Source organism: Protopterus annectens, chromosome 4.part0 (genome assembly GCF_019279795.1).
Source record: "Protopterus annectens isolate FY-2018-M chromosome 4.part0, PAN1.0, whole genome shotgun sequence".
In the NCBI taxonomy this organism is placed as follows: domain Eukaryota; kingdom Metazoa; phylum Chordata; order Ceratodontiformes; family Protopteridae; genus Protopterus; species Protopterus annectens.
This window is the reverse complement of record NC_056733.1, coordinates 68,561,545-68,587,837: the sequence shown is the minus strand read 5'-3', so window position 1 is coordinate 68,587,837 and position 26,293 is coordinate 68,561,545. Positions and strand designations below refer to the sequence as shown.

The following is a 26,293-nucleotide window of genomic DNA, read 5'->3' as shown; positions in this document are numbered from 1 at the left end:
TGACTGTTGCAGTTCTCCATTCATGTAGCACAAAGCCTGACTGAAGGCTAGGGTTCAATAGTGACTCCAGTGGTTCTGATAGGCCATGTTTTATGCTATTTAGGTGGCATCCTGGGACATTGTCAGGGACCAATTATGCAATTTTCTTGGCCTTCAAGAGTGCATTTATGACTTGCTTCCTAGTGATGGTTGGGGATTATGTTCAGTAGCATTTCGTGAGGGTTGTCTGGGGGAGGAGAGGGGGTAAAATTGGATTTGAATCTGTCAGCCAATAAATTTACTGTATCATCTGGCTCCATGTAGGTTTTGCAATTCACAACAACCTTTAAGGTTACAGACATAGTTAAAGAAAGCCTTGTAGTGTGTCTTTGGCCTGAGAAGTTGCAGTATCTTCCCATGTTAGTGAGGACTAGCTCCAGTATGTCAAACAGGAAGATGCACTTGAGCATCAACATGTTCATATCACCATAGGCAAAATCCCACACCACTTCCTTCCAAGCTTCAGGTCCCCCTCTATGACCCAGGAAACCCATAATATGTATATAAATGTATTGGGGACACTCACCATGCAACCTAAAACCATATTCATGGGCAAATGTAATTACTCCCACTATTAACTGGGGATCATATACGACACCAAACATACAGACATAGAGATTCATGGATTGCGTAAACACAAACTCCTTGGACCAGACTGTCAATATACCAAGTAGGGGTGCAAAAATACTGGATCAGGTCAGACCACAAAATGGTCTCCTTTGAAGTAAAAATAAAACCTGGAACCCCAGCTAACCCTGGAATCTTCAGGAACTACTCTGAGCCTAACTTCCTACTACTGAGTGGTAACCTGGCAAAATTTCAAGTTGTCATAAACCCTGATAACACTGCTGCCTTCATTGAACTGCTGTACCCACCAGGAGGAAGTACAGAAGTAACTCAGAAAGCAAGCTAACCTGGTGGAATTACAATGTCAGTAGGCTGTATAACAACAGAAGGAAGAAAATCATGGCAAAAATTAGGAGGTGCAGCACCCAGCACGATAAAAGCATGCTCATCAAACTAAACAAACAACTGAGAGAACAAATAGAGTCTATCAAAGCTAAATTTGAGATAAATTTGGCCTCCCAGGCCAAGAACAAACAAAAGGCATTCTTTACCTATGTCCACAACCTCAAAGGCAATACACAGTTGTGTGCAGAGCTCATTGTTAATGGAGCTGCCTATGCGAAGCCAGAAAATATAGCAAACTAACTAGCTGATAAATTCAGCTCCAGCTTTATCCCTCTCTCTCCTTCAACCTTCCCTCAGGAAATACCATCAAATATAACTCTCCCTGCTATCACTATGGAACAGGTCCTTAATGCTGTCTCTAAGGTGAAGAACACTTCATCAAAGGGTCCAGAGAATATCCCAAGATACTTTCTAAATTCCACAAAACATGACCCATGAGGCCCTCTGGAATTGCTACTTAGCTGTAGCCTCCAAACAGGCTTCATGCCTCACAAATGGTGAACAGCAACAATCATTCCTCTGCACAAAGGTGGGCCATCTACAGACCCTGGAAACTACAGAACCATGAGTCTTACCAGTTTCATATGCAATGCCATGGAAAGGCTTATCTTGAAAATGATCACTAATGACATAAGAAGCCCCCAGACACTGGACCCAACCCAATTTAGTTTTGTCAAGGGTTGGTCATGCCTACTCAACTTGATGAACTTCTTTGAGAAGGTCACCAAAGCAATGAATGAGGGAAAAATGGTTCACACTACCTACCTTGACCTGTCAAAGGCATTTAACACAATACCCCACGCAGGCACTGTTGACAAACTCAAGAGGTTAGGTATAAATCCATATGTCACCTCGGTGGATAGCTGGTTGGCACACAGACAGCACCCAGGAAATTACAATTAAGGAATACACCTCTACAGAGATGCCAGTCACAAGCGGAGTCCCTCAGTGATCAGTCTGGGAACCACTCTTTTTTGGCATTTACTTCTCTGAAGTCAAGGCCAATGTCAATGGCCTCTGGCTGACTAAATTCACAGATGACTTCAAATTAGTAGCAGTCATGGAATTCCCCACAGACACAAATGTTCTTCAGTAAGGGCTGATATGGCCAATAACTGATGTCAGACCCATGGATTAAAACTAAATGCCAAGAAATGCATAGTAGTATCCTTTGGGTAATCATCCACCCCTTGTAACTATTATATTGACAACACACCCCTAAGAACTGACCCAGTAATAGGGCCTTGGGGGCACACACAGACATTAATCTAGCCTTTGATCATCACATGTCTAAAGTAGTGATGAAACTATTCTATGTTGTGCAACTTACAAATAAAGGTATGGCATCTAGGTCCAAGAAAGTCATTGTTCCATTGTATTTTGCATTCATCAGACTTATTTGGTATGTACCTAACCACACATATCCAACAAATGGAATGCCCACAGAGGTTCCTCAATAAAAGCATACAGGGCATAAGTAACATGTCCTATGCAAGCTGCCTCAAGGCCCTATCACTGTATCCTGTCTCCTACAGGCTGTTCACGGGAGATTTATGCCTGGCATACAAGGCATTGTTAGACCCCACCCTGATGGACCTCCTTCATATCTGCAAACCAAACAGCACCAGAATTACCTGTTCTAAACACTTAAATCTTGCTTGTGATATAAACAGTACCTGTGTATCTCAGAGACTATCCCTTCTCTGGAACAGGGTCTCCATCCATGTGATGCAGAGTTCCTCCCTAACCCAGTTCATGTACAACTTGGGCAATTGTATGGGGAACAGGAAATTCATTCCTTATTTGGTACTTATATCTCTAATGGACACAGGCAACCTGTAAATGATTCATCTCCCAGGCCCCTGCTTACACTTATCAAGGGTACCAGAACTTGTCACAGACTTGGGATGGAAAGCTATGCTTAAAAAGGTCCTTGTGGTTGTTAGCCGAAACACTTATGAAGCTATAATACTTACAAATGTTAGGAATTGCTAGGCCTCTAGATTTGGGGTTGTGTATGATTCCCAGTTTATAATGGGTTAGTTAAATGCGGTATGATTCCCAGTTTATAGTGGGTTAGTTAAACGCTGCCCATGAATGTGGTACTCGGTTCAATGGCAAGTTTCTCCAGTAAGGTTAAGTATGAGTTACGGACTTCTGGGTTATAGAGGGTGTCCTATACTAAGCAAAGATGTGGTTTGTGCCTTTGCCCATGGTAATTTGCACATGGAGAAGCTTCAGCCCATCATTCTGTTTGATCAGCCTTGAGCTGACCTTGTTACTGATGTAGACTGAGACACATCCACCTTTAATCTTTGCCTGTGAAGTAGCTGGCCTAAATGTGTGGAAGGCACTGTAGCCTTGCACTGCTGCAGTGCTCTCTTTAGCTTTAAACTGATGTCTCAGTAACTGTATAGATGTCTGCATTCTCCAGGGTGAGGAAAACATGGAGGGAGTGGAGTTTATTCGTTAGACTCCTGGCATTGAGCAATAATAACTTTAGCCTCCCTTGGGTAGGTTTTGCAGTACTGGAAGGCTTATGAAGTGGATGTTAGATAGTAAATAAGATAGTTGGTGGTAAACTGATGAAGAAAAATATAATTTATTTTGACATAGATCTGTATAGGATTGGATAAAGAAAGTAAATAAGCTAAGTTGACTATGCACTAAGGGTAGAAATGGCCAGAGAGGAGGTATTTCTTGGCACTACTTTGCCACAGGACAAAGAAACAGACATGGATGACTATTTGCTGATGTAAGGCTTTTTATCAGAAAGGCTAGAAAAATGTGCACTGTAAAGACTACAAGGAAATGATATAACAGTAATGAAAAGGAGCTTATAGGATAGGCTGTAGAAAGTGGTGCACATTGACAGTATGGATGTTGGGGCATAGATGGTAATTAAAAGATGTTGTGAGCAGGGTTTTGACTGACTGACCGATATACACAATTTTCATCTTAGATGAGGAAATACTGATTTTAGAATAGTGATTATGATCAGGACTACAATAATATACAAGTCGTTACATGCACAAGACATGGACGTGAAGAAATTCACCTTGAGAATGGAGGCCTCATATTTTTGGTCTCTTCCTCACAAAATTTGTGTTTTTTGGGGAAATCACGGAGGACTGAATTAACTAAATGACAGACTGAGTGTCGGACTTAATATCTTTTAGAAAATGCATAGTAACACAAAACCTTTTACTACAGCAAGTTTCAAGTTTATAAGAGCAATATTTAAAATGTGTTTCTATTTTTGGATCTTTGTACCCCCATTACATTTGGCTTTGTCCAGATTTCACAAGAGCCTAAAGTATTTCACAGCTTCAATACCTATAAATCAGTTAGCACTGCCCACAGATGGAAGCCAGAAGCTAAGTGCCAAGAAGAGTTCCAGAAGCTGTTAGACACTTCATGATGACACACTTTGTTTGCTGGTGTGACTGTGTGTGTGTGTGTGTGTGTGTGTGTGTGTGTGTGTGTGTGTGTGTGTGTGTGTGTGTGCGCGTATGTGCATCTGTGAGAGAGAGAGAGAGCTTGATGTGTATAGCAGTTTTGCAGCATTAAAAGGATTTTTAGATTCTCGCTGTTGTTCTGTCTTCGCTGGCCTTGGCTGCAGCTATGCTGTAACATGTGACTAGAGCTTACCAGTGCTGAGAAATGCTTAACAAAAATTTAAGCGCCTTTCTTATGCCAGAAAGGTGCTCAACAAAGTTGTCCTTTTCCCAGATTTATATACATATACATATATATATATATATATATATATATACATATATATATATATATATATATATATAAAATATGAGAGCTGTTTAGAAACATCCCTGGGAAATGTACAGTTATGCCAAAATAGTGAAAAGTAATAGCACAATTGGAATCCTGATAATTAGGAGTTACAGAAATCTATTTAATGTTGCATGATGTGATGTTTCACAACAAATATGCAACTAATTGCAGATATGTTTCTTTTAATAACAGCAATAATAAAGATTATTCATAGATTAGATTCATAGATTTGTACTAGGCTAATTGCCCTTGTGAGACATTTTAAGCTTAGTCAATTATCTCCTGTGAGATTCAAACCCTGCACCTTGTGTTTGTAAGGCAAACACCTTAACCATTAGGCCACCCTCCCAACCTCTTACTAACAAATTTAAAAAGCTGGTAGTTACCCTCCCAACAAATTTAAAAAGCTGGTAGTTACAAGCAAATTTTACACTGTGGGTATAGGTTTGATTTTCAGAACAGTTCTGATGAAGTTCACATGGAGATGAATGAAAGCGCGGACTGCGGTGTATCAGTCAGATTTTGTTTATTCTATTTTATTTTTATTACATTTCTATGGAATTGTGCAGAGCTGATATAGCAGAGCTAATTAAGTCTATGACTATCTGATATACCAAACTGATAAGTATACTTTTTACACTTGATTTGTACTGTACTACATTGATATACTTGCTTGATTGTTTATTGCTGGCCTCTGTCCTCTGCTTTCTGTCTGCATTGTTTGTTTTTCCAGCACTCTTGCCCAAGTGTTGCAACCCAAGTGTTCCTGTACTCTTAAACTTGGTGGCTTTGGAATTGTCCGCCCCTGCTGTAAATTTGATTTTTGTCACTCCTCCCGTTCCCATCTCATTTGCTTACTCTACTGAATTCAGTGAGATTATTTAGGAAGGACTACCCCCCCCCCTTGCTTCTTTGACTGTGGACACTCCTCCCAGACCCATCTCATTTGATCACTCAACTGAGTGCAGTGATATCATTTGGGAAGGATTACCTACTTGCTTCTTTGATTTTGGACAGTCCTTCCTGTCCCATCTCATCATCTCAGTCTATTGAGTACAGACAGCATTTGGGAAGGCCAACCCCCTTAGTTTCTTAATCTTGACCTATCTTCTGTTTCTCCCTCTCCACTTAAAAATACATTTCATTCAGCTGCTTTCACTGTAATTGTGTTCTTCCTACTTTAACATCTTATTTTTGCTGCATGCTCTTAAGTGTTCAAGTGCTTTTATTCTGCTGCATTTATTACTGCTTGTTAAACTTTGGTGGTGGTGCTGCTGTAGCGTTGTCGCCTCACAGTAAGACGTTGTCCTGTTTGATTCTCAGCTAGAGCATCTTCTGTATGGAGACATGCGTGAATGGGCTTACCTTCATTGAAGGTTGTGCGTCAGGGCCGGTAACTCGGCACGTAAAAATCTACTGCCAATCATTAGCAGACTGGAGTTCCACTGTGGCGACCCCTAACCGGGAAAAGCCGAAAGACACAACAAGTAACCTTACTAAATTTATCTGATATTCTAAGCATCTAAGTTTTGGTTCTAGCACTTGTGCTTCTGGCCAGTTACTTTACATTTAAGAAGGTTTTTGTGGTCTACACTCTTGTGGACAAACCCTTATCAAAACCCTCTCTCCACAAATCCGTCCAAGTATTTGGAACACTAATGTCTGGATAATTCCCATCAGTTTCTCTTGCCAGCATGGTCGACATGGGCATACTGAGACAGTATAGCAACTGCCTCATGTTTACTGATAGCCCTCTTCTCCTAGCACATAATTCTTCTACTTGTGTGAAATGCATCTACATCAGTAACCTGGAATCCATGCTCTCTCACACCACAGTCAGTACCCCTAACAAAGAGGAGATTACCAGCACAACACCACACCACTCACATCACATAGCCAAGCACAACACACACTCACCTATGCAGAGGTCCTCAATAAAACTTACTGAAACACAGAGACCTCCAAAACACACTCACAAACATTCCACACACAATACAAAACACATCACACACAGCAGACAACACACCAGTGTCTCACAAACACAGCCCATAAGGCAGAACAATAAACCATCACAGCCCACTAGGCATAACAATAAACCAAACATACTAGTCATTGTCGACTCAATTATGAGACACACCAATGTCCACCTCACCAAACTTGACAAGGAGAAGGCCACGGTCAGTTGTTTGTCTGGTACCAGAATCCACCGCATCATGCACGCACTTAAGTCTCTCTCCACAACAAGTACAAGTATGATTCTGCCATTGTCCACATTGATGTGAATGATTTGAAATATACCTCTCTGGACTATATGAAGAGAGACATGACTAAGTTCTCAGAGTATGTGCCCCAGGCAGGTATGACCCTAGCCCTAAGCAGCATCCTACCTTCACCAAGAATGATACCACAATACCAGCAAAAAGCCATTGACTTCAACAACTGTCTTAGTTTCTGGTGTTATTCCAAGGGGATCCAGTATCTGTCTGCCTAGGATGACATGGTTGACAGGCCTCAATGCTTTGCCAGAGATGGCCTCCACCTGTCACCACTGGGATTCCAGATCCTGGTCAATGCTCTCGCCTTTCCCATTGTGCCTTTTTAGGCAATGTACCAAAGACAAATCTTCCAACATAAAAGATCTGTCAAAAAGCAAACTGAAGGTCATGCTGCTTAACGCTAGGAGCCTTAACCTGAAAATGCACTCACTGGAGGCTCTCCTTGCAATGGAAGATGCTGATGTCTGTGCCGTCACGGAAATTTGGTTCAGGGCTGCGGAGAGCACCTCTGCCTTACCAGGCTATACTTCATTCCACACATTCTGACCCCAAAATGAAGTTGGGAAGATTAAGGGTGGTGGAGTCACTATCTTCATTAAGGAGAGGCACACCTCCAGACTAGTTTGCAAGCATGATCCACTGGAACTACTTCAGGTGCAACTGACAGTTGGCAAGACACCCATCCAAGTTATAGCCAGCTATAGACCCCCACCATGACTCAGGACACCCAGTCCTCTTACCTGGATCTACTTGACTCCATTACAGTACTCCCTAACACCCTGATCGTTGGTGACTTCAACTACCCCACCATAGACTGGGCAAACTATTCCTGCAATAATGCACTCACTAAATGATTCCTTGATCTCATCAGTTCTAATGCACTAGACCAACTCATCTCATCCCCCACAAGGGGACTTGGTTCTCACCAAAATGGGCGACTGCTGCAGCACTTCCATAGTATGTTCTTCCCTAGTGAGATGAGATCATCGGACTGTCTCATTCTAAGTTTCTATTCCACCCAACACCCCCCCCCCCCAGTCGTAATCAAGCTAAAAAACTTCTCAAAAGCTGACTACAACCTCCTAAGGGAGAGCATCTGTAGCTTCATACCGCCGCCCCCCTCAGAGGATGCAGACAACCATGCTAAACAGTACGCCAATGCAGTATATGAGCACCTGTACAACTGCATGGACTCAGCCATACCCAACAGAACTAAAACTTGCTCCTCAAGGAAACACAAACCAGTCTGGTGGACATACTCTATCAACAGTCTTTACAATAAAAGGAAGAAACTGCAGTCCAAGGGTAAAAAGGATCAAATTCCAAATTGGAAGAACTCCCTCCTTAGCCTCAACAAGCAAATTAGATCAATAGTAAAAACTTCCAAAGCCAATTATGAATCAAAACTAGCTTCTAAAAGAAAGGAAAACCACAAAGCCTTCTTCAGTTACATCAGGAACCTCCATGGCAAAGCCCAGATTTGCTCTGTATTAGTACTTAACAGTATCACTTATACTGATTCTGCTGACTTAGCCAACCTGTTAGCAGATAGGATCAGTGCAAACTTCACCCCCCTGTACCGCCAAAGGCCTTTCAACATCTCCAGTACTTGTCCTGCACCTCAAATCTCCATAGATCAAGTGTTAAAGGCCCTATCCAAGGTAAAGAACACAGCTTCCATGTGACCTGATAGTATCCCTGACTGTATTCTGCACTATCTCCAGCAAGAGCTGGCTTTGCCATTGAGCACCTAATTCAAACACAGCCTAAATACAGGCTTCATTCCAGCAGAGTGGAGAACTACCATTGTCATCCCCTTGCACAAAGGTGGTGCCACTACTGACCCTGGAAACTATCACCACATTATCTTGACAAGTCTGATCTGTAAAGCCATGGAGCGTATTATTATTATTATTATTATTATTATTATTATTATTATTATTATGGATCTCATAAACAAGAATATAGGCAATATCCAAGCACTTGACCCCACCCAGTTCGGATTCGTTGAGGGCAGATCTTGCCTATTGAACTTGGCTGACTTCTTTGAGACTGTCACCAAGGCCCTAGATGAGGGAAAATCAGTACATACACCTTTTCTTGACTTGGCCAAGGCCTTTGACATAGTCCCCCACTTGGGAATCATCGAAAAGCTAACACAACTTGGTGTAAATCCCTTTCTTATCAGGTGGGTGGCCAACTGGCTCACCGACAGGACCCTCAAGGTCAAAATAAATGTCTCCACCTCCAATAGTAGACATGTCACTAGTCGAATTCCCCAGGCATCTGTCCTGGGACCCCTACCGTTTGGCATCTACTTCTCAGAGGTCCAGGCAAAGACAGAATGCCTGTATCTGACCAGGTTTGCAGACAACTGTACGTTGACAATTGACGTTGGTTAACATACTGCAAGAGGGTCTCACAGCAACTAATGACTGGTGACTTCATCCTTTGTTCGAAGCACAAATTAGTACTACAGAAAAAATGTAAGTTTTTCATCAGCACTTCCTCAGTTTTTCTCTTCAGACAACTTTAACTGCAAGAGAATTTCTAAAAGTTCTAGGGTTTGCACTGGCACAAAAACATCAACATGAAGGAAATGATGGCTCTTGTAAATTCCATTTAAGCTCTAAAACAACTGCAGTCTTTAAGAACCCTACTAGTGGTGACAGACAGCACCACTGTGATGTGGTATATAAACAGATAGGGAAGAACAAGAACTTACCCCCTTTGCAGAATTGCCATGATTGTCTGGGATTTAGCAATTAATCACAGCTTTTCTCTTCAGGCAACTTACTTCCCATGAGCAAAACACAGCAGACTCCTTGAGCAGATCTTAAACCCTCACAAGTTGCAGTTACACTGAGAGGTCTTCCTACAGATAATCCACCAAAGGGGAGACCCACAAACAGAACTGTCTGCCTTCAATTTAAACAGACAACTGAAACTCTCCTGCTCTACATCACCTTACACTGAGGCCTGGAAGATGGATGTGTTCTCAGTCCCTGAAGAAGGATGTTTCTTTACATTTTTCCCAAAATCCTTCAAAACCTCAGAAAGGAATAATCAAAGCTGTTACTGACAACTCCCTTTTGGTCCAGACAACACAGGTACTCCCTTCTCACGCAGGTGGTCAGGGGCAATTACCAAAGGTTTCCTCACAGTGGACTTAATCATATGGGATAAGGGCTCTCTGATTCATCCCAACACATTCAACATTTCAGTCTAACTTTATGGGTCATAGGATTTTGACCCCTTATAGGCACTTTTTTCTGTGACGTGCAACAGGTGCTGAATAAGGCAAGCAAAACCTGCTAATAGAAAATCGTATTTATCCAAATGTTGGAAGCGATCTTCTTGTTGATGTCAAAGCAGAGAACTGGATCGATCTCAAGCAGGAGCATCCCTGGTTTTCCAGTACATGTGTGAAATGCTCAACTGTGGCCTTCCGTACACCTCTCGGTCATTTTAGCTTGACTGCCACTGAATCCTCTCCCCCTCTTTGTCAGACATCAAACAATTTTTAAAGTGGGTTTTGCATATGAGACCACAATGAAAAAAAGGTGGATCCTTCCTGGGATATGAATTTTATTTTAGAACAATTAACTCTACCATCCTTTGAATCTGCAGCCAGTTCTTCTTTAAAGTTTCTAACCTAGAAATCTGTCCTGCTGGTAGACTTAACTTCTGCTAGATGGGTATTATTCCTATTCAGCCTTTTTGGGCCTTCCATAAGGACAAAGTGAGCCTCTGAATCAACCCATACCTTTATGTCTACATTTGTCCCTGAATTTACTCTTAATTAGTCTGTAAAGCTTCCTGTTTTCCATCCTGATCCTTAAATCAAAGGCAAAAGGCTTCTTCCTTGCCTGGATATTCATAAACAACTTTTGTGTCTTTTGAAGGTAAGAAAAATGGAAAGCCAGTACCTAAACAAACTTGGTTTTCCCATTCCATTCAGTTCTGCTATTCCAGTCATGGAGAAAATCTGCCTCAGGATGTCAAGGAACTTGCTACAGCAACTGTCACATTCTGGATTTTCTTGAAAAGGGTAGACTCTGTGCCTATATTAGAAGCAGCAACTTAGCCCTTGGTTCATATGTTTGACAAACTTTACACTCTAGATGCTATGTGTAGAGTTATGCCAGACTTCAACAGGGCTGTAGTTCAGGGAATCCTGCACTCCATTCCTTCTCCATCTACCCTTTTTTCTTTAGCTTTGGTAATCGTCCCATATGGGATGGTTACTGTAAGAATGATCTAATGAAGAGCCTAGTACAGTTATGTAGTTTACTTAACATAACAGTAGATTTTACACTAGATCATTGTTGCCACACCCCCCTCCTTCCTTCATTTATTTATTCCCTTCACAGGCCAGGGTGGGGTATCCTCCCTTTTTCTCTTCTGACATGACTTTACTTGCAGCTTTACGGTTCTTCCTCTCTGTTCTGGGGGGATTTATAAAGGTTACCACAATGCGTATTGTGTGTGTACATTTTGAGTAATGTTTCTGAATGAACAGACACAAAAGCACTATGGTAGGGTTGTTCTTGAATTCAGAAAAGTTGCCTCATTTTGGCACATCTGGATATCCATCTTAATGCTTTGTAGAAGTCAGATGTATGGTATCCTTGGTAGGATACATACCATATGCAATGGCTATTGCAATAGTGATCGTGTCAAACATGTACTTTCCAAATCTTCTTGACAGCATATAGCTATCTGGAGGCTATGCGTTTATTTCACTTGAGACTGTTTTTTAGAGACTGCAAGTTTTGCTGTTTCAAACCTGGTTAGGCTTGTGGCATTTATTTGTCACTTTGACATATGTACAAATAAATCATGCTTTGTAAATACAGTACCATTAACTGACTGTGTTGATGAAATGCTCCATGGTAGTCTAAGTTCACAATTCTGCAGAGGTATAGCTAACTATTCTTGTGCTTAGTGCTGTCCCCCCAGTCTGGCGCACTCCCAGTTTTCCTGTGCTCAGGCTTGAGGAGTAAAATGAAAAACACTTCTCTCCTTTGAAACTGTAGCAAACTGCTTGCTACATTATTTGTAGCAAACAGCTGCTGCAGTTTATACCAAACATGGAATGCTACAGCACTTCAATTCTGAAGTCTAACCACAAATGCAACACTGGCATTCTTCTCATAATGTCGGTAATACCCTGAAGACAGAGAGATACAGTTCTTCAGTTTTAACCAGAAATGCAATACCAGCATTTGCAAAATGCTAGTAATGCACTGAAGACCAATCTGGATCTGCCAGTTGTGCACCATAACAGTTTTCACCAAGGGTGGCTATTCACTTCACCCCACCACAACTACACCTCTGTAATGCTACCATATTGATGTTTGCTCTGTCCCCCAGCAAAATGAAGAAATAACCACTTCATGTCGTATGAAGATTTGCGTAAGACTTTGAATGTTTATTTCTCCTAAAGAACTGTCACTGTTCTGTTGTGTCGCATAGTCTGCCACTCACCCTTAGATGAGCCCACCAGATCACGCTGCTTGACAGCCTCACAGATTACAAGCCATTCTTTCTGGGGGGGTTATACATTGTTGCCTTTTGCAACTGTAATTTGGTGACCCTGGTGAATCTGTCACTTTCAGAGCTAAAACTGAGTGACGACTCAGCATGTTAGGTTAGGCTTGCAGAAGAGCATGATGTGATCAAGCAGCAAGGCATGGACAAAACAATGTAGAATAACTGCAATCTGTTCCTCCATGCCTGATCTAATGAAGAAAAAGTATTACAGCATCATTACAAAAACTTCCCACAAAGAGACCTGTTCTGTTTATAAAAACAGCTGTTTACATGGTTCCAAGTCACATACATGATAATTTTAAGCCTAGTCACATACAATTATCTTTCTGACTTCCCATCAACAGTTCATACTTTCTATTAACAGCCTCCTCTTATCCTCTCCTATTCCTTATTGCAGTCCCGATACTGCACTCAAGTGGATCCCTACGGAAATACTGGCAATCAAAATGACGAATGCCGACAAGTGAAAAAAAAGAGCAAAAACACAGGAGAAGAGCAAATCTCAAAAATCACCCTTCTCCTTTAAACTTCTTTCTGCATGGTGACAAGCACCCCACACCTACACAACCTTGTATATTCCAATTCTAACATCTCCATACCTTGGAGAAAAAGGAATATTCCAAGAAAGGGCATCTCAGACTTAATATATGCAAGTCCCTTCTTTCAGCCATTCAGTCTTTGTAGTTCGGTACTTGCTCTAGCATTTGACATTTCAAATTGTTATCCACTCAAGCTCTTTTTATGATATTTCCTGTCACGTTTTACCTATAAAAGGTGCTTAATGTCAAAAACATTTTATAGATTTTTACATTTTAACTCTGATATTTAATAATCATAGTCACAGTAAATCTGAAAATAGACAGTTCAACATCATAACTTACTGATCCTGAGGATTCAGAAAGGTTTAGAATGAATTTAGACACTGCACAGGCTCTGAAGTTTTCCACCTCACAGGGGCTTCAGTGTGGACAGCTCAGTGCAGACAACAAAGTAATGGAAGAAGTCTCATGCTAATACAGCAGTTTGAGGGAGGAGTGGCTAATACTAAATAGCCACGTGCTCTCCTCTGGAAAGGTCTGCAGCTTCTGATTTCAGATGAATAAAATTTTACTGTAGGAGGAAACACTGACTGCTGCAAAATCATGGCTGTCACCCATTCACTGTTATGGTAGTACTCAAGGTGCATCTAAATTCAGTGAAGATATGGGGGTGGGGAAGTTAACGTGTACTCATGTGTGAAAGTATCTGTAGGGGCATGAATGAGGCTGCATGAATGTGTGTGTGTGTGTGTGAGATAGTTTGACTTATGGCTGACTGTTTCCCTGAAAGTGATCAAGTGTCTTGACTGACTGTTTCCCTGAAAGTGATCAAGTGTCTGTGTGTGTGTGTGTGTGTGTGTGTGTGTGTGTGTGTGTGTGTGTGTGTGTGTGTGTGTGTGTGTGTGTGTGTGTGTGTGTGTGTGTGCGTGCCTGTATTTGTATTAACATGAATTTGTGTGCAGATGCTTATGTGTGTGAGCATGTGTGTATGAATGCATGCAGGAGATTCTTAACACAGTGCATGGACTGCTAGGAAGAATGCAAGCTTGGTTAGGTCTGAAAGCACTACTGTTTGATTCAGAGACATGGCAATGAACTGATAATGAGGTCTTTCTAACTGCAGCCATACCTGTCTCTGAATTGCATTCTCTGTTGCTGTTTCTCAAATTGACCAAACTGTGCTAGGCAATTTTCATGAAAGGTAAGGATTGAATTAAATGCCTATATGTAATATTTACAAAATAGTCAGAAGATGTTAACATATACTGCAACTACAACATTAGTAAAATGCATACAGTAGGGGAAACAGTACATTTTTTGAAAAAAGTGTACTCAAATTTGTAGATAAATAATTTTATTTATTCAGCAAAATTTTCCTTGTGCACTTAGAATAAATAGAAAAGTCAAATCATGGAATGCAACAAATCTCAAACTACGTCTCGACTGCTACAATTTAGGCCCTCAGATTTACCTTTGCTTCTCCTAGATTATTAATGCCCCTAATAAAGTCAGACTATGGATACATATCTTACTAAATAAATAAATTAGGTGTATACACAGATTCTCTGTCAGTAACTATATATGGTCTAGTATTTAAAAACTCACTACTGGGAAAAATAAGAATGTATTCCTCTTTTTGACCTTCTGATAGGGCATTTAATTCTCTGAGGTTGAGGAGCCTGATCCCACATGAAGACTATTATCTGTTACCTGATAAAGCAGTTTCCATGAAGTCAACCAGTCTGCGAAAAATGTCTCTCAGACTTATTAGCCTGTTTATATCCCCTAAGAATTTTTACATCAGTATTTGGAAAAGCTGGTAAAATCATTCTCTGTTAAATTAAACCAGTGTGTTAATATATAAAATGTAACCAAGGCAAAGTATAAAAAAGGTGTAGAGTCTTGACTTACTTGTCCTCTTGCTTGAATTTCTGATTAATAACTCAAGCTATTCTGAGCTTACTGACCTTCTTGTCACATTTACATATTCATCATATCACCCAAATAGTGTATGTGGGTTGTTTGTCTCTATAGATTTCAAACACTACATCATCTAATTTAAGGATCAGAACTCTTCAAGTTTGCCTTTGGTCTTTGAAATTTCTTGGCTTTTCCTTACCCAATCCACTGCTCTAACAAATGATATGGTAAGAAGAGATCCACCTTCATCAACAATAGGACAAAAGTTGCAGGCCATTAGTCATCTTGACATTAGAAACATTCCCAGGATACTAGCCTCTCTCCTTTTATCCACAATGCTCTGCCAACTCACATCATTTCCTGATCTCTTTTGCTGACTGTCATTCTAGCATCAGAGAAACTGCCCCAGAGTACATCTTAAAAAAAGTCTGGTATTTTGTGAGAAAAATGAAGTTCCTGAATCCTATTCTTCTAACTGGTCAGTCTCTATGGTCAGAATATTCCTTTTACTTTTATTTATTTTTTTGACAGTTTAATGATTCTTTTTTTATCATCTCATCCTTCAACTTTACTCAATAACTGCTATGCTGTTCTTTTGTAGTTAGTCCTTTTACCATCCTTTGGGCTAAAGGCTCTTGACACTGGGTCAGGGGTTGACAGGTGATTCGATCCTGTTGTAGGAGGCTAGATTACAGGGCTGGGCACTATATTTGATGCATTGATCTTGATCCTGACGATACATTGTTTTCTGTATTTTCCCCACACCCAATGATTTTTTTCAACTGTGACATCAGCTTTGACAGGAAACATTTATTTTCTTGACCATTTAACCATCAGTCTTTTCAATCAAGAGAAGGGGGGGGGGCTGGGGGCCTTTTCCAGGATCATTTCTGGACACCTGGAGCAGTACAAGCTTCTTCATCATCCTTTTACCTGCCACCTTTAAGGTCTAGTAGGAAGCATACATGCAAGAGGAGGCACTTGGACATTCCACACCCTGGACATTGGAGACAACAAGGGCAATGATTCCCATCCCTCTCCTTAGATGACGCTAAGTTTAGGGAAGTCTTTCAGATGATGAAGTATAAGGGGCAATGACTATCAGATCTTATGACATCTCCCAAATGGATCTTGCAATAGATTTTGTAATACTCCAACCTTCTTTCTTGGTAGTACCTTCTGTCAACAAAATGGTATAGATGGTTATAAAAAATGCACAAACTAGACAAGATCATCCATCTTTCCAGATCCTGGTCCTGCTGGACAGAGAGTGTCCCAAACCAGATTCCATTGTTGCTGCAGCAGTCCATAAAATGGCCTTTATGCTGCATTACACTACAAAGTCCTGCGGGCTATTCTCCAGACAAGGAGCCTTGGACAGGTTTGGAAGGCATGTCTACATGTTCTCCATGCTGTTCTTGAGGGTGGTAAACTAAGTGTTATGCATGCTAACAGCTGCCAGATAAACAGTAGAAGCTCAAACTGCAATCTCAGATGGCAGCTATGTCACCCATTACTAATCTCACCATGTGTCTGCCTCAAAATTCTGAGCATGTTCCAGCTAGGGCAGCAGGCAGTGGCATAGTTATTCCATTCAAGCCTAGCTACACATCACAGGCTGTGCTGAAGACATCAAGGTGACCCATCTACATGCCCCATCTGTACCTTTGTTGTTTTCAGCCCTTCTGCAAAGAATTAACTGGAGAAGTTTCATGAATCCGTCCCCACACTATTTCTTTCTATTCTAACAAATATTATTGCTTTAAAAAGACTAGTTTATTGCATTTACAGTTAAAATGCATTATACTTTTGCTGTGCCGTAACCACTTCAAAGCAAGAATACTCTTACAAGGATTGAAAATTGACAGCTTTTAAGTATTTTTTTCTAAGTGTAAAGTTTATACCCTAAACTCACACCATTATTTTTGTCATGGGTTGACATAAATTACATGCAGAAAGATTATTAAAATTGCTGCTAAATACAGTTAGAAACTCAATTAAACAACTTGTCATATGCAAACACAGTTTAAGAAAAGGGCTTTAGAAAAATATATCATACCTCATCTAGTTTTTCAGACTGTGACTTTAATCTTGAAACAGTTGTTTTAAGGTCAGTGTTTTCATCTTCAAGTTGTTGAACTCTAGAAAAAAAAAATAAAGAACAGCCTTTATGCGACCACAGGAATGAGCATTGACTAGGTACCATTAAATTTCTCAGTAAAATACAGTATTGGACTTGGCAGTTAGACTGGCATGCCACTGCATTTTGCTGTTGTCTGACTTAACGATTACAGTAACATTTCATTAATGTACTGCCACTTAATGCTCAGTTATTTATATGACAGCTAAATAAGTGCATAGATCCTTCCTAGACCCTTTTGTCTAGTTGACTTGGGAGCACTATCTGATTAAATGACTTGCACAGAGTCACACAATAAGTGGGCAGCTGGAGACTAAAGAAATCAGAGAACTTGGAATCCAATCCTCCTTAATGGGGTAGGAGGACAGATGAGGACTAAGGGGTGGGTGGAAACGCAAAGTAAATGTATAGCAAACAAATGGTGATTTGGAACACTTATTTTAGAATGTGGCTCAAATGGAAAGTGTACTAAATGCAGTTTTTGAGCAATTTACATCTGAAGGACGGTATGCAGTCAAAACAGAAACAAGTGCTTTTTGTAGGGTAAGCACCCCCACCCCCCCGAGATTTGCCAAGAAGGAAACTGTGCTCCTGCATCCCACTAAATATTGCAATCATCACTAAGGTAAACGTAGTTTGCACTGAAGTAGACATACCACACTGCAGAGGCAGTGATTCAGTTAAAAATGATGAAGGGTATCTCTTGACTAGACTCCGGTAGCCCAGTAATAAGCAAACAGGTAATTAAGGAGGTAGCTTACCATGAGGACATTTACTTTCTTTCTTTAAGGAAACACAATTACTTAAAGCCCTAAACTCTTTGTTTTTGTATTATCTGTTGCTAGAATCCTTCCTACTTCAGCATCTTAACTTTTCAAAACACTCCATCTTTTTCCTTTGATAGATTATCTATCTATTCTGACATTTACCACACTCCAAGCCAGCTAGTGACAAAAAAGCTTCTCTATATACCAACTTTTAAAATATCTGAATATTTCCTCAGTATTCCAAGTCATATTTTATAAGAAAATTATATCAGCTACTACAGCTATAGGAACCAAATGCTAGAATTAAAGAAAGGTAGGACTAAAATGCAAAGAAAAGTTGGATAGAGATGAAAAACATTTAACTAAGCTATACAAAGAAAGAATTGTGTCAACGGTTATATATGAAAGGACACCAATTTATCAAAAACAGACAGTGTTCTTCTTTCCAAAGGAGAAAAAAATTAAAGCAGTAAAACTAAGAATAATCCAACATGAAATACTACAGTCAGTTGTAAAGCGTGAACATTTATTAGGAAGGCAAGGAGATTACAGAACAAGTATTCATTAATGTTAGCATTAGGCTTGGTGCACCCATGTGGTGTGTAATTTTCCTTATCCACTGAACACATCTGACTACTTTTACAGTTTAGGAATATTTGTATACAATACTTGTGCAGCCGCAGGCATGTGTGTTCCTGTTTGTATATGCAAGACCTGCCTGGCATAGCCAAGCCTTTTCAACAGGAATTACAGACCTCTCCAAACCCTTACCTAGTCCAAAGTCCCAGGCCTTTGTTTCTTTCTTTTGAAACTTTGCTTAAGCTACAATGGAAGTGATATCCTTTTTTTTTAATGAAAGTTAACTTCATCCACTTCCTTGTAATTTGTGGTGTTCTGCATCGGCCCAAATCATCAACATGTTTTGCAAGGTTATAGATAATATTGGGGCAAACTCCAAATGCATACATGCAATACTTTTCAGAAACCTACAGAAAGTTACAGAAACAACTTCTATGTACTCTTAATAAAAACAAACATTTACCATTTACAGTTTGGCTACAGTATTTTGTGTTGATCTAAACAGAATTTAAATAAGTGCTTCATTAATCTACTGATCCAGGTAAGTCAGTGTTGTTCAACACAAGTAACATTGAGTACAAAATGTGTTCTACAAACCTTGAAGAGATAGGAGAGACCAAGTGTCATACAACTAACACATCAATAGCAAGTTGCTGACTTTAAGAATATGTAAGAGTAGGCAAACTATTGAAAACATCTACACATCTTATGGTTTTGCACATTCAGTATAGGACACTCATTTATAATGTGCACAAACAATGCAACAGTATAGCTGTATGAGCAAATTCACTTTAATGTGACAGTAGATACTCTTCATTAGATCACTGTTACAGTAGTCCTTACTTCTGAGCCTTTCTCTATAAAGCCCTTGTTGGTCCAGCCTGCCAAAGCTTAAGATCATTTACCCATGAGGCATTTGTCCACCCTTGACATGCATCGGCATACTGGCACAAGAGGAGCATATGTCTGTGTCATCATCAGGACTTTCTTGCCTTGTTTACATATGGAAACATCTGTCATCATTGTGAACAGTCTCACATTTTCTTTGGTCATGGACCCTGAAGCACAGAAATATACTCACCCCATCAGAGAGTATTTCTTCTTTTTCTCTTTTATTAGATTTTGTAACAACTTTCTCTTATGTCCCTCACCTATTACTTAGAAAATGAGAGGTTGTGTCTCTTAGATTCATAGATAAGTACAAGGCTAACTGCCATTTATCTGCCATTTTAAGCCTAACCAATTATCTCATGTGAGAAGCACCTTATGTTTGTAATCATTATACCAACCAAGTGACATGGCACTATGCCATCCACTTCATCTGCTTTGCCACCTGCCCCTTCAGCCAAAAAAGGAGCCAAGGATAAGGTGCTAAAAGAAGTGGGCAACTCATATAGGACGTCTGCTTAATCATCAAGGTCAAAGTCATCAGATCCAAGTTAGGTGCTTTAGTAGCCTCCAAACTGTCCGTTGGCTTCACTTTGCACTCTAGCAATTCCCCTTTGGCAGCCACTATAACCAGAGAAAAAATATACATCCTTGGCCATCAACCATCCTTCAGTCTGTTTCCATATTAGACATCCAATATTGACTCTTCTTGAACCAATAATCATTACATCTGAAGGTGAAGGAAATAAACACCAGATTCTTATAAGGGAAGATATTGAAGGTAGTGGAGTGGAGGTTTGTCCCTTATCACAGAAGCCTCAGGTGGATGTCCCACAACAAAGCAACTGAAAACACATTTATCACTTCTTCCTCCTACTTGTTGGAATGTTTCCACTGAAAAAACCTACAATCCAGACTTGTAAGGATGACTGTTTTCTTTGGCTTGGGGTTTGTTAAAAGCTACACAGGCTTTACAACCAGGGCACATTTATTTGCCTTCTCCTTCTTCAAAAAGGAAAAGGGAACATTCTTCTGTGGAAGAGTATGTTTCTGATACAGAAGGTTTAGATTGTGCCTGTCAAATTCCCTTTCCTTTGGGCTATGAAGGAGATGTGAAAAATACTACTTCCCCTCACTTACCTAATGAAGAGATTTAGGTTGATACTAGGCTATCTGCCCTAGGGCATTTATAAGCCTAGCCAGAGTGTGTTTGGCTTTTGCCACCCTTTTAGATTAGTTGACTGTGCCTCTGTATAGTAGGTCACAGAAGATAGCCCTTTTGAGGTTAGTTTACTGTGCCTCTGTCTAGTAGGGACACAGAAGAGATCCCAGGGGTAAACCTACGATCTCCCATCCACGCGTCAAGATTTCTCTTGAAGAGGGTCATTGAGGGACTCTGCCTAACATGGATTGGGATTTTGTTCCAGAGTGAGGGGAGCCTCTGGGATATGAATCTGTCCCTCCAGCATGTCCTATTTATTTCTGTGCTGAGGTTTAAGTCCCTGGAGCATGTAGCTGCAAGGGATTTGGATTTCCTGAGGTGGAGCATGTCCGTTAATTCTGGGTTGGCATGTCCGTTAATTCTGGGTTGGACATGGCTTTATACGTCAGGCACAGATCGCCTCTGAGTAGGCGGTAAACAACTGAGTAGAGCTGGAGTTTCTTTAGCCTAACTGCGTAGGGCATCTGTTTAAGTCCCTTGATCCTCTTGATGAGGTACTTTTGGGGTCTTTCCAGTTGCTGAAGGTGTCGGGTAAGGCACATCCCAAATGGGGCATTGTATTCAATTATGCTCCTGATGAGTGATGAGTAGAGGGGCACAATGACCTCTCTTGATCTAGATGTGAACCCTTTCTTGATAAGGTGGGCTATATAGAAGGTCTTTCTAACCACTTTGGCAACGTGATTGTCAAAGGAGAGATTGCTATCTACTTAGGTCCCCAAATCCCTAATTACTTCTTCTGTACTTAATGGATTACCACCTATGTGGTAATTTGTGGGCACTTTGTTTTTCCCAAAGGGGATGACTATGCACTTTTTGGCATTTAGCTTTAGGCCATGGCTCTGGCACCAGTTATCCATCTCTGTGAGACCCTTTTGGAGGATGCTTGTGTCAGTCGGTGAGTCGATTATGGCACCCAGTTTGTAGTCATCTGCGAACTTGGTCAGCCATAGTCCTCCCATGTTAGCCTGTACCTCAGAGAAATATATACCGAACAAGAGAGTTCCCAGGACTGAGCCTTGTGGGACGCCACTTGTAACTGGTTTAGAGTCTGACATGGCACCTGCAATTCTGACCATGTGGGTTCTATCCCTGAGCCAGTTTGCAACCCATCCTGTGACATAGGGGTTGATATTTAAGTTGGTGAGCTTATTTATGATGCCCGAGTGGGGTATTGTATCGAAGGCTTTTGTGAGGTCCAGGTAGGCTGTGTGGACTACCTTCCCTTCATCTATGGCCTTGGTGACTGTTTCAAAGAAGTTGACCAGGTTCAAGAGGTAAGATCTGCCCTTAACAAAGCCGAATTGGGTAGGATCCAGTGTTTGGAGGTTCCCAATTTCTTTGTTTATGAGTTTCATGATGATACGCTCCATAGCTTTGCAGACCAGGCTAGTCAGGCTTATAGGGTGATAGTTTCTGGGGTCCGTTGTGACACCACCTTTGTGGAGTGGGACCAATGTTGCTGTATGCCATTCCTTGAGTACATATCCTGTAGTAAGGCTGAGATTGAACAGTGACTTTATGTGAGGGTTCAATTCTTGGAGTTCGTGTAAGACGCAGCACGGGACACCGTCTGGTCCCATTGATGCTGTGTTTTTTGCTTTGGAGAGGGTAGCTCTCACCTGTGCATCTGTGATGTGAGGGAGGCTACACTCTGTTAGGATAGACATTTGCTCTTTTGGGGGGGAAGGGGGGGAAAAGTTTGCACTGAACCTGTCTGCCAGGATGTTGGCAATATCTGTGGGTTCAGTGTATTTTTTGTCATTTTGAACTAACTCAGAGCATATCTGGGAGTTGCCACCCAGGTTCCTGACATAACTAAAGAAGGCCTTGTGATTATCTTTAGCATCTTGTACAATTTTTCTTTTGAAGCTGGCCTTAGATGATTTTATGAGGGATCGTAGTTTCTTGATAGTACTGAGAAACCATTTCCAAAATGAAGGAATTTTTCAGGTGGAAAGGGAGCCAGATTTCTGACATTCAAAAGGAACATTTTCATCTCTTTCACATGGATATTCCCATCCCATTCCTCTTGTGCTTGGAGCCTTAAAGGATGCCTCCTGGGTTTTCATAATTATCAACCTTCTGCTACAAAAAGACCTGATAAAGTCAACAGGGTTTAGGACACATACATTTTTTATATACAATCCCCATTCCTGACCCTGCAGTTATTTCACTTCGGTACAGAAGGCAGCTAAGCTGGTTCTTGCTCTAATTCTCTTCCTAATGACAAAGAGAGTACAGCCCTTGACATACAGGTTAAAAGCTTACACCTATTTTACTTTATTGTTTGGAGATATAAATTGTCAGACTCATATACTTAAATTTCTTTTAGCCACATTGTATAGAATGGGTTAAAAATGTTTGTAATTCCCAGTCAGGACATCAGATCTAATTTGCTAGATATTCTGCCTCACAAGTAGCTAAACATTGTATAAAATGCAGGTATGATGCCATTGATGCAGCTTCTAGAACTGCTGCTACTGACTCTGTCATCAGTAGGCACACTTAGCGAAGGCTCCAGTCCCTTCATGAAGATGTAAGGCACAGTTAGTCAATGCCTCTCTTGACAGAGATTTCTATTCAGGAATCCCCCTGTTGAAGTCTTCAGGAATATGGAAGAGAGGGGTTAAAGTTATGCAAGGCATAAAGCAATGTTTTCTTTCTGCAGTACCTAGTTATGACAGAAATTACCCTCCAAAGCTAGATTCTTTCTTCAGAAAGCAGACTAGTACGAAACAACGGCAAAAAAAATCAGGTAATGGTTAATTCAAAAAGAAATGTCAAGGGGCTTCTACGACTAAGCAGACTGGGTTCTAGATCTACAACAATAATATAGACCAGCCCTGACGATCCTTGTCTTGCTTTCATTCCCTTTCCTTACCTCAGTCTTCTTTCTTCTTCCCACAGAAGAGCAGACAAATGTTCTCTTTTCCTTCCATTACGGGAAACTATCACTTCCAAATTTTGGGTTTTGAACAACATAAAAGTGGCTGCAAGCTTTAGTGACATTGCATACTAAACCCCATAGGCATTCCTCTCATACTAAAAGACCAAGAACTCCTGGGTCCTCCAATTGCTTCAAATCTTCTTTTGTTAGGAGTCACAGATGCCTCCACATCTGTGTAGAAAATGTTTCAAGACCTTTAAAGATGAAACAGCTTTCCAATGGATCCTTGCTGCAAAATGCTCCCCTTTTGTATCTACTTCATCTAAACAGTCTTACACATCCCCAACTATAAAAGTTACAGAACATATTTAAGACTCGCTGTCTTGGACTCACACTACCAGTAAAAGGTCTTGGACTTATGTGAATCCTAGATTCTACATCAGTCTAAAGAAATCGTGTCTAATTCCTTCTTCCAGATTGTTTTTTTTTTGTTTTGTTTTTTTTTTTTGCAGTTTGCCTAACAGATATCACAATTCAAACAACCTATTGCTTGTAGACAAAATAGAGCATACAAAATCTACTTTCTGCATTTAGTAAAGTGGAAACATGCATCAGCTTGGGGGTAGGGCTTCATAAAGCCCTCAGGTTCATGGCTTCAGCCATCCACACAATCCCTTATGCCAGGCGTCTCATGAGAAAACTCCAGTGATGCCTCATTTCAGTCTGGATTTAGCACCAGAATTCTCAAAACCAACAAATTCCACTCTTTCTTGTCTGGTTCAGGAAATGCTTTGGTTGACGGACAAAACAGGTAGACTTCAGTCCAGGGATTCCGTTTGTACACCCTCACCCAATCCAGAGAATTGCTACAGATGCCTCAGACTTTGCTTGGAGGGCTTCTTCTCAAAGAACCAATGCCCAAGCTGTATAGAGTCATTCTTTCAAAAAGTGTCACATCAGTATCAAATAGCTGATGGCCTTAATCATTGTACTCAAATCTCTGCACCAGTTGTGGACTCCAGACACTCTGCTAGTTGTGACAGGCAACAAAACTGTTAATGTGGTATGTAAGTAAACAAGGTGGGACAAAAATCTTATTCCATTTGCAGACTAGCTGTGATTGCTTGGGAAGCAGCATTTCAATCCAAACTTTTTCTCCAGGTAGCCTGCATTCCTTCCCACATGAACACTCTAGCAGATTCTTTAAGCACATCCAGGACAGATCCTCAGAAAGCAGTGTTAAACAGAGATGTCTTCCTTCAGTTCATTCATCAGTTTGGAGTCCCTCAGGTAGACCTGTTTACATCACTACAAAACAGACAACTGAAGCTATTCTGTTCCAGGATTCCTGGCAAGCAAGTAGTAGCAACAAATGCCTTCTCAATAACCTAGAAGATGAAGTTTCTGTATGCCTTTCCATCTTTTCCTCTAATTCATAAAGTACTTCTAAAGATAAGAAAGTACAGTTTGAGAATGTTGCTGTTGGACTCCTGGTTCCCTCTTTTGTAGGAAATAGCCAAGGGTTCTTGCCAGACTTTTCCTGTCTTGGTGGATCTCCTTACTCAGGACAAGGGATAAGTAATACAGTCCAACCTAGAGATCCTGAAACTCACACTATGGATGATAAGGAATTTAACTTGCTACAAATTTTTAGAGAGGCTAGAAAGTCTAACACCAGAAAGTCTTATGTATCCAAGTAGAAAAGGCTTTCCATCTGGTGTCAGAAAAGAGATCATAACCTCAGTCTAGCAATGGCACCTCTAGTCTTTCTGCATCTTTGTCAGCAACTTAAATCTTGCTTATCTTACACTAACATCAAGGTGCATCTTTCAACCATCTCAACTTGATTACCCCTGGATCCTACTTTATCAAACTCTAATCAGGCCAAACTGTTTCTCAAGGGGATCCTCCACATTAAACCTCTAAGAAAAAGAGTCGCTCCCCCTTAGGTTTTGAAATACATGTTGGAGAAGCTAACTCTGCTTCCTTTTCAAACCAAGTGCTAAATATTTACATTTTCTTACCTAGTAAACTGCATAACCTCAGCAAAAAGAGTTTCTGAGTTACTATCTGATTTCTGAATTCCTCATTTGTTTTTTTTTCACAAGGATAGGGTGAGGCTGAGAAATGATTCTTCATTCATGTCTGAAGTGGTTTCTGGATTTACTCTAAACTTGTTTATCCAGCTTCCAGCTTTTTTTGCAAACTCCAAAAACAGGGGAGAAAGAATTCTTCATGCTTTAGATGTTCACAGACTGCTCAGATTTTACTTAGAAAAAATTAAAGATCTGACAGGAACTGACCAATTGCTTGTCTACTTTGCATGAAAGAAAATGGGCTCACCAGTGTTCAAATAAATCATTTCAAAATGGATTTATAATGCAATCCACTTATGCTATTCAAATTATGGGAGAGAGTTAGGACACCTTATGACCCACTCTTCCAGATTAGTAGTTATTTCAAGGGCTTTCATGCAAGGTGTGTTTTCTAAAATTATTGACGAAGCTGCCGCTTGGTCATCTGTCTGCACCTCTACTAAGCAAAACAAACAGTCTAGAGCAAGAATTGGCTTCATGACAGTCTAAACTTGGAGGGATTCACCCCCTCGTCCACCCAATGAAATTGAGCTGTGGAAGTTTTCCCCACTGTAAGGAGCACTGCAACAGTGATGTAATAAAGAAATACTACAAATGTGTAGGTAACTTATCATAAT

At 40.6% G+C, this 26,293-nt stretch overlaps 1 protein-coding gene across 2 annotated transcripts in view; it reads right to left on the bottom strand.

Annotated features, from left to right (window-relative positions):
• Window positions 1-26,293, bottom strand: part of RAB11FIP4 (RAB11 family interacting protein 4) — a 600,425-nt gene that overhangs the window by 63,935 nt on the left and 510,197 nt on the right. For both annotated transcript variants that reach the window (XM_044068094.1, XM_044068093.1), the window contains one exon: window positions 17,154-17,235. In XM_044068094.1, coding sequence (XP_043924029.1) covers window positions 17,154-17,235 — 82 coding nt within the window. The remainder of the gene's footprint in view (window positions 1-17,153; window positions 17,236-26,293) is intronic.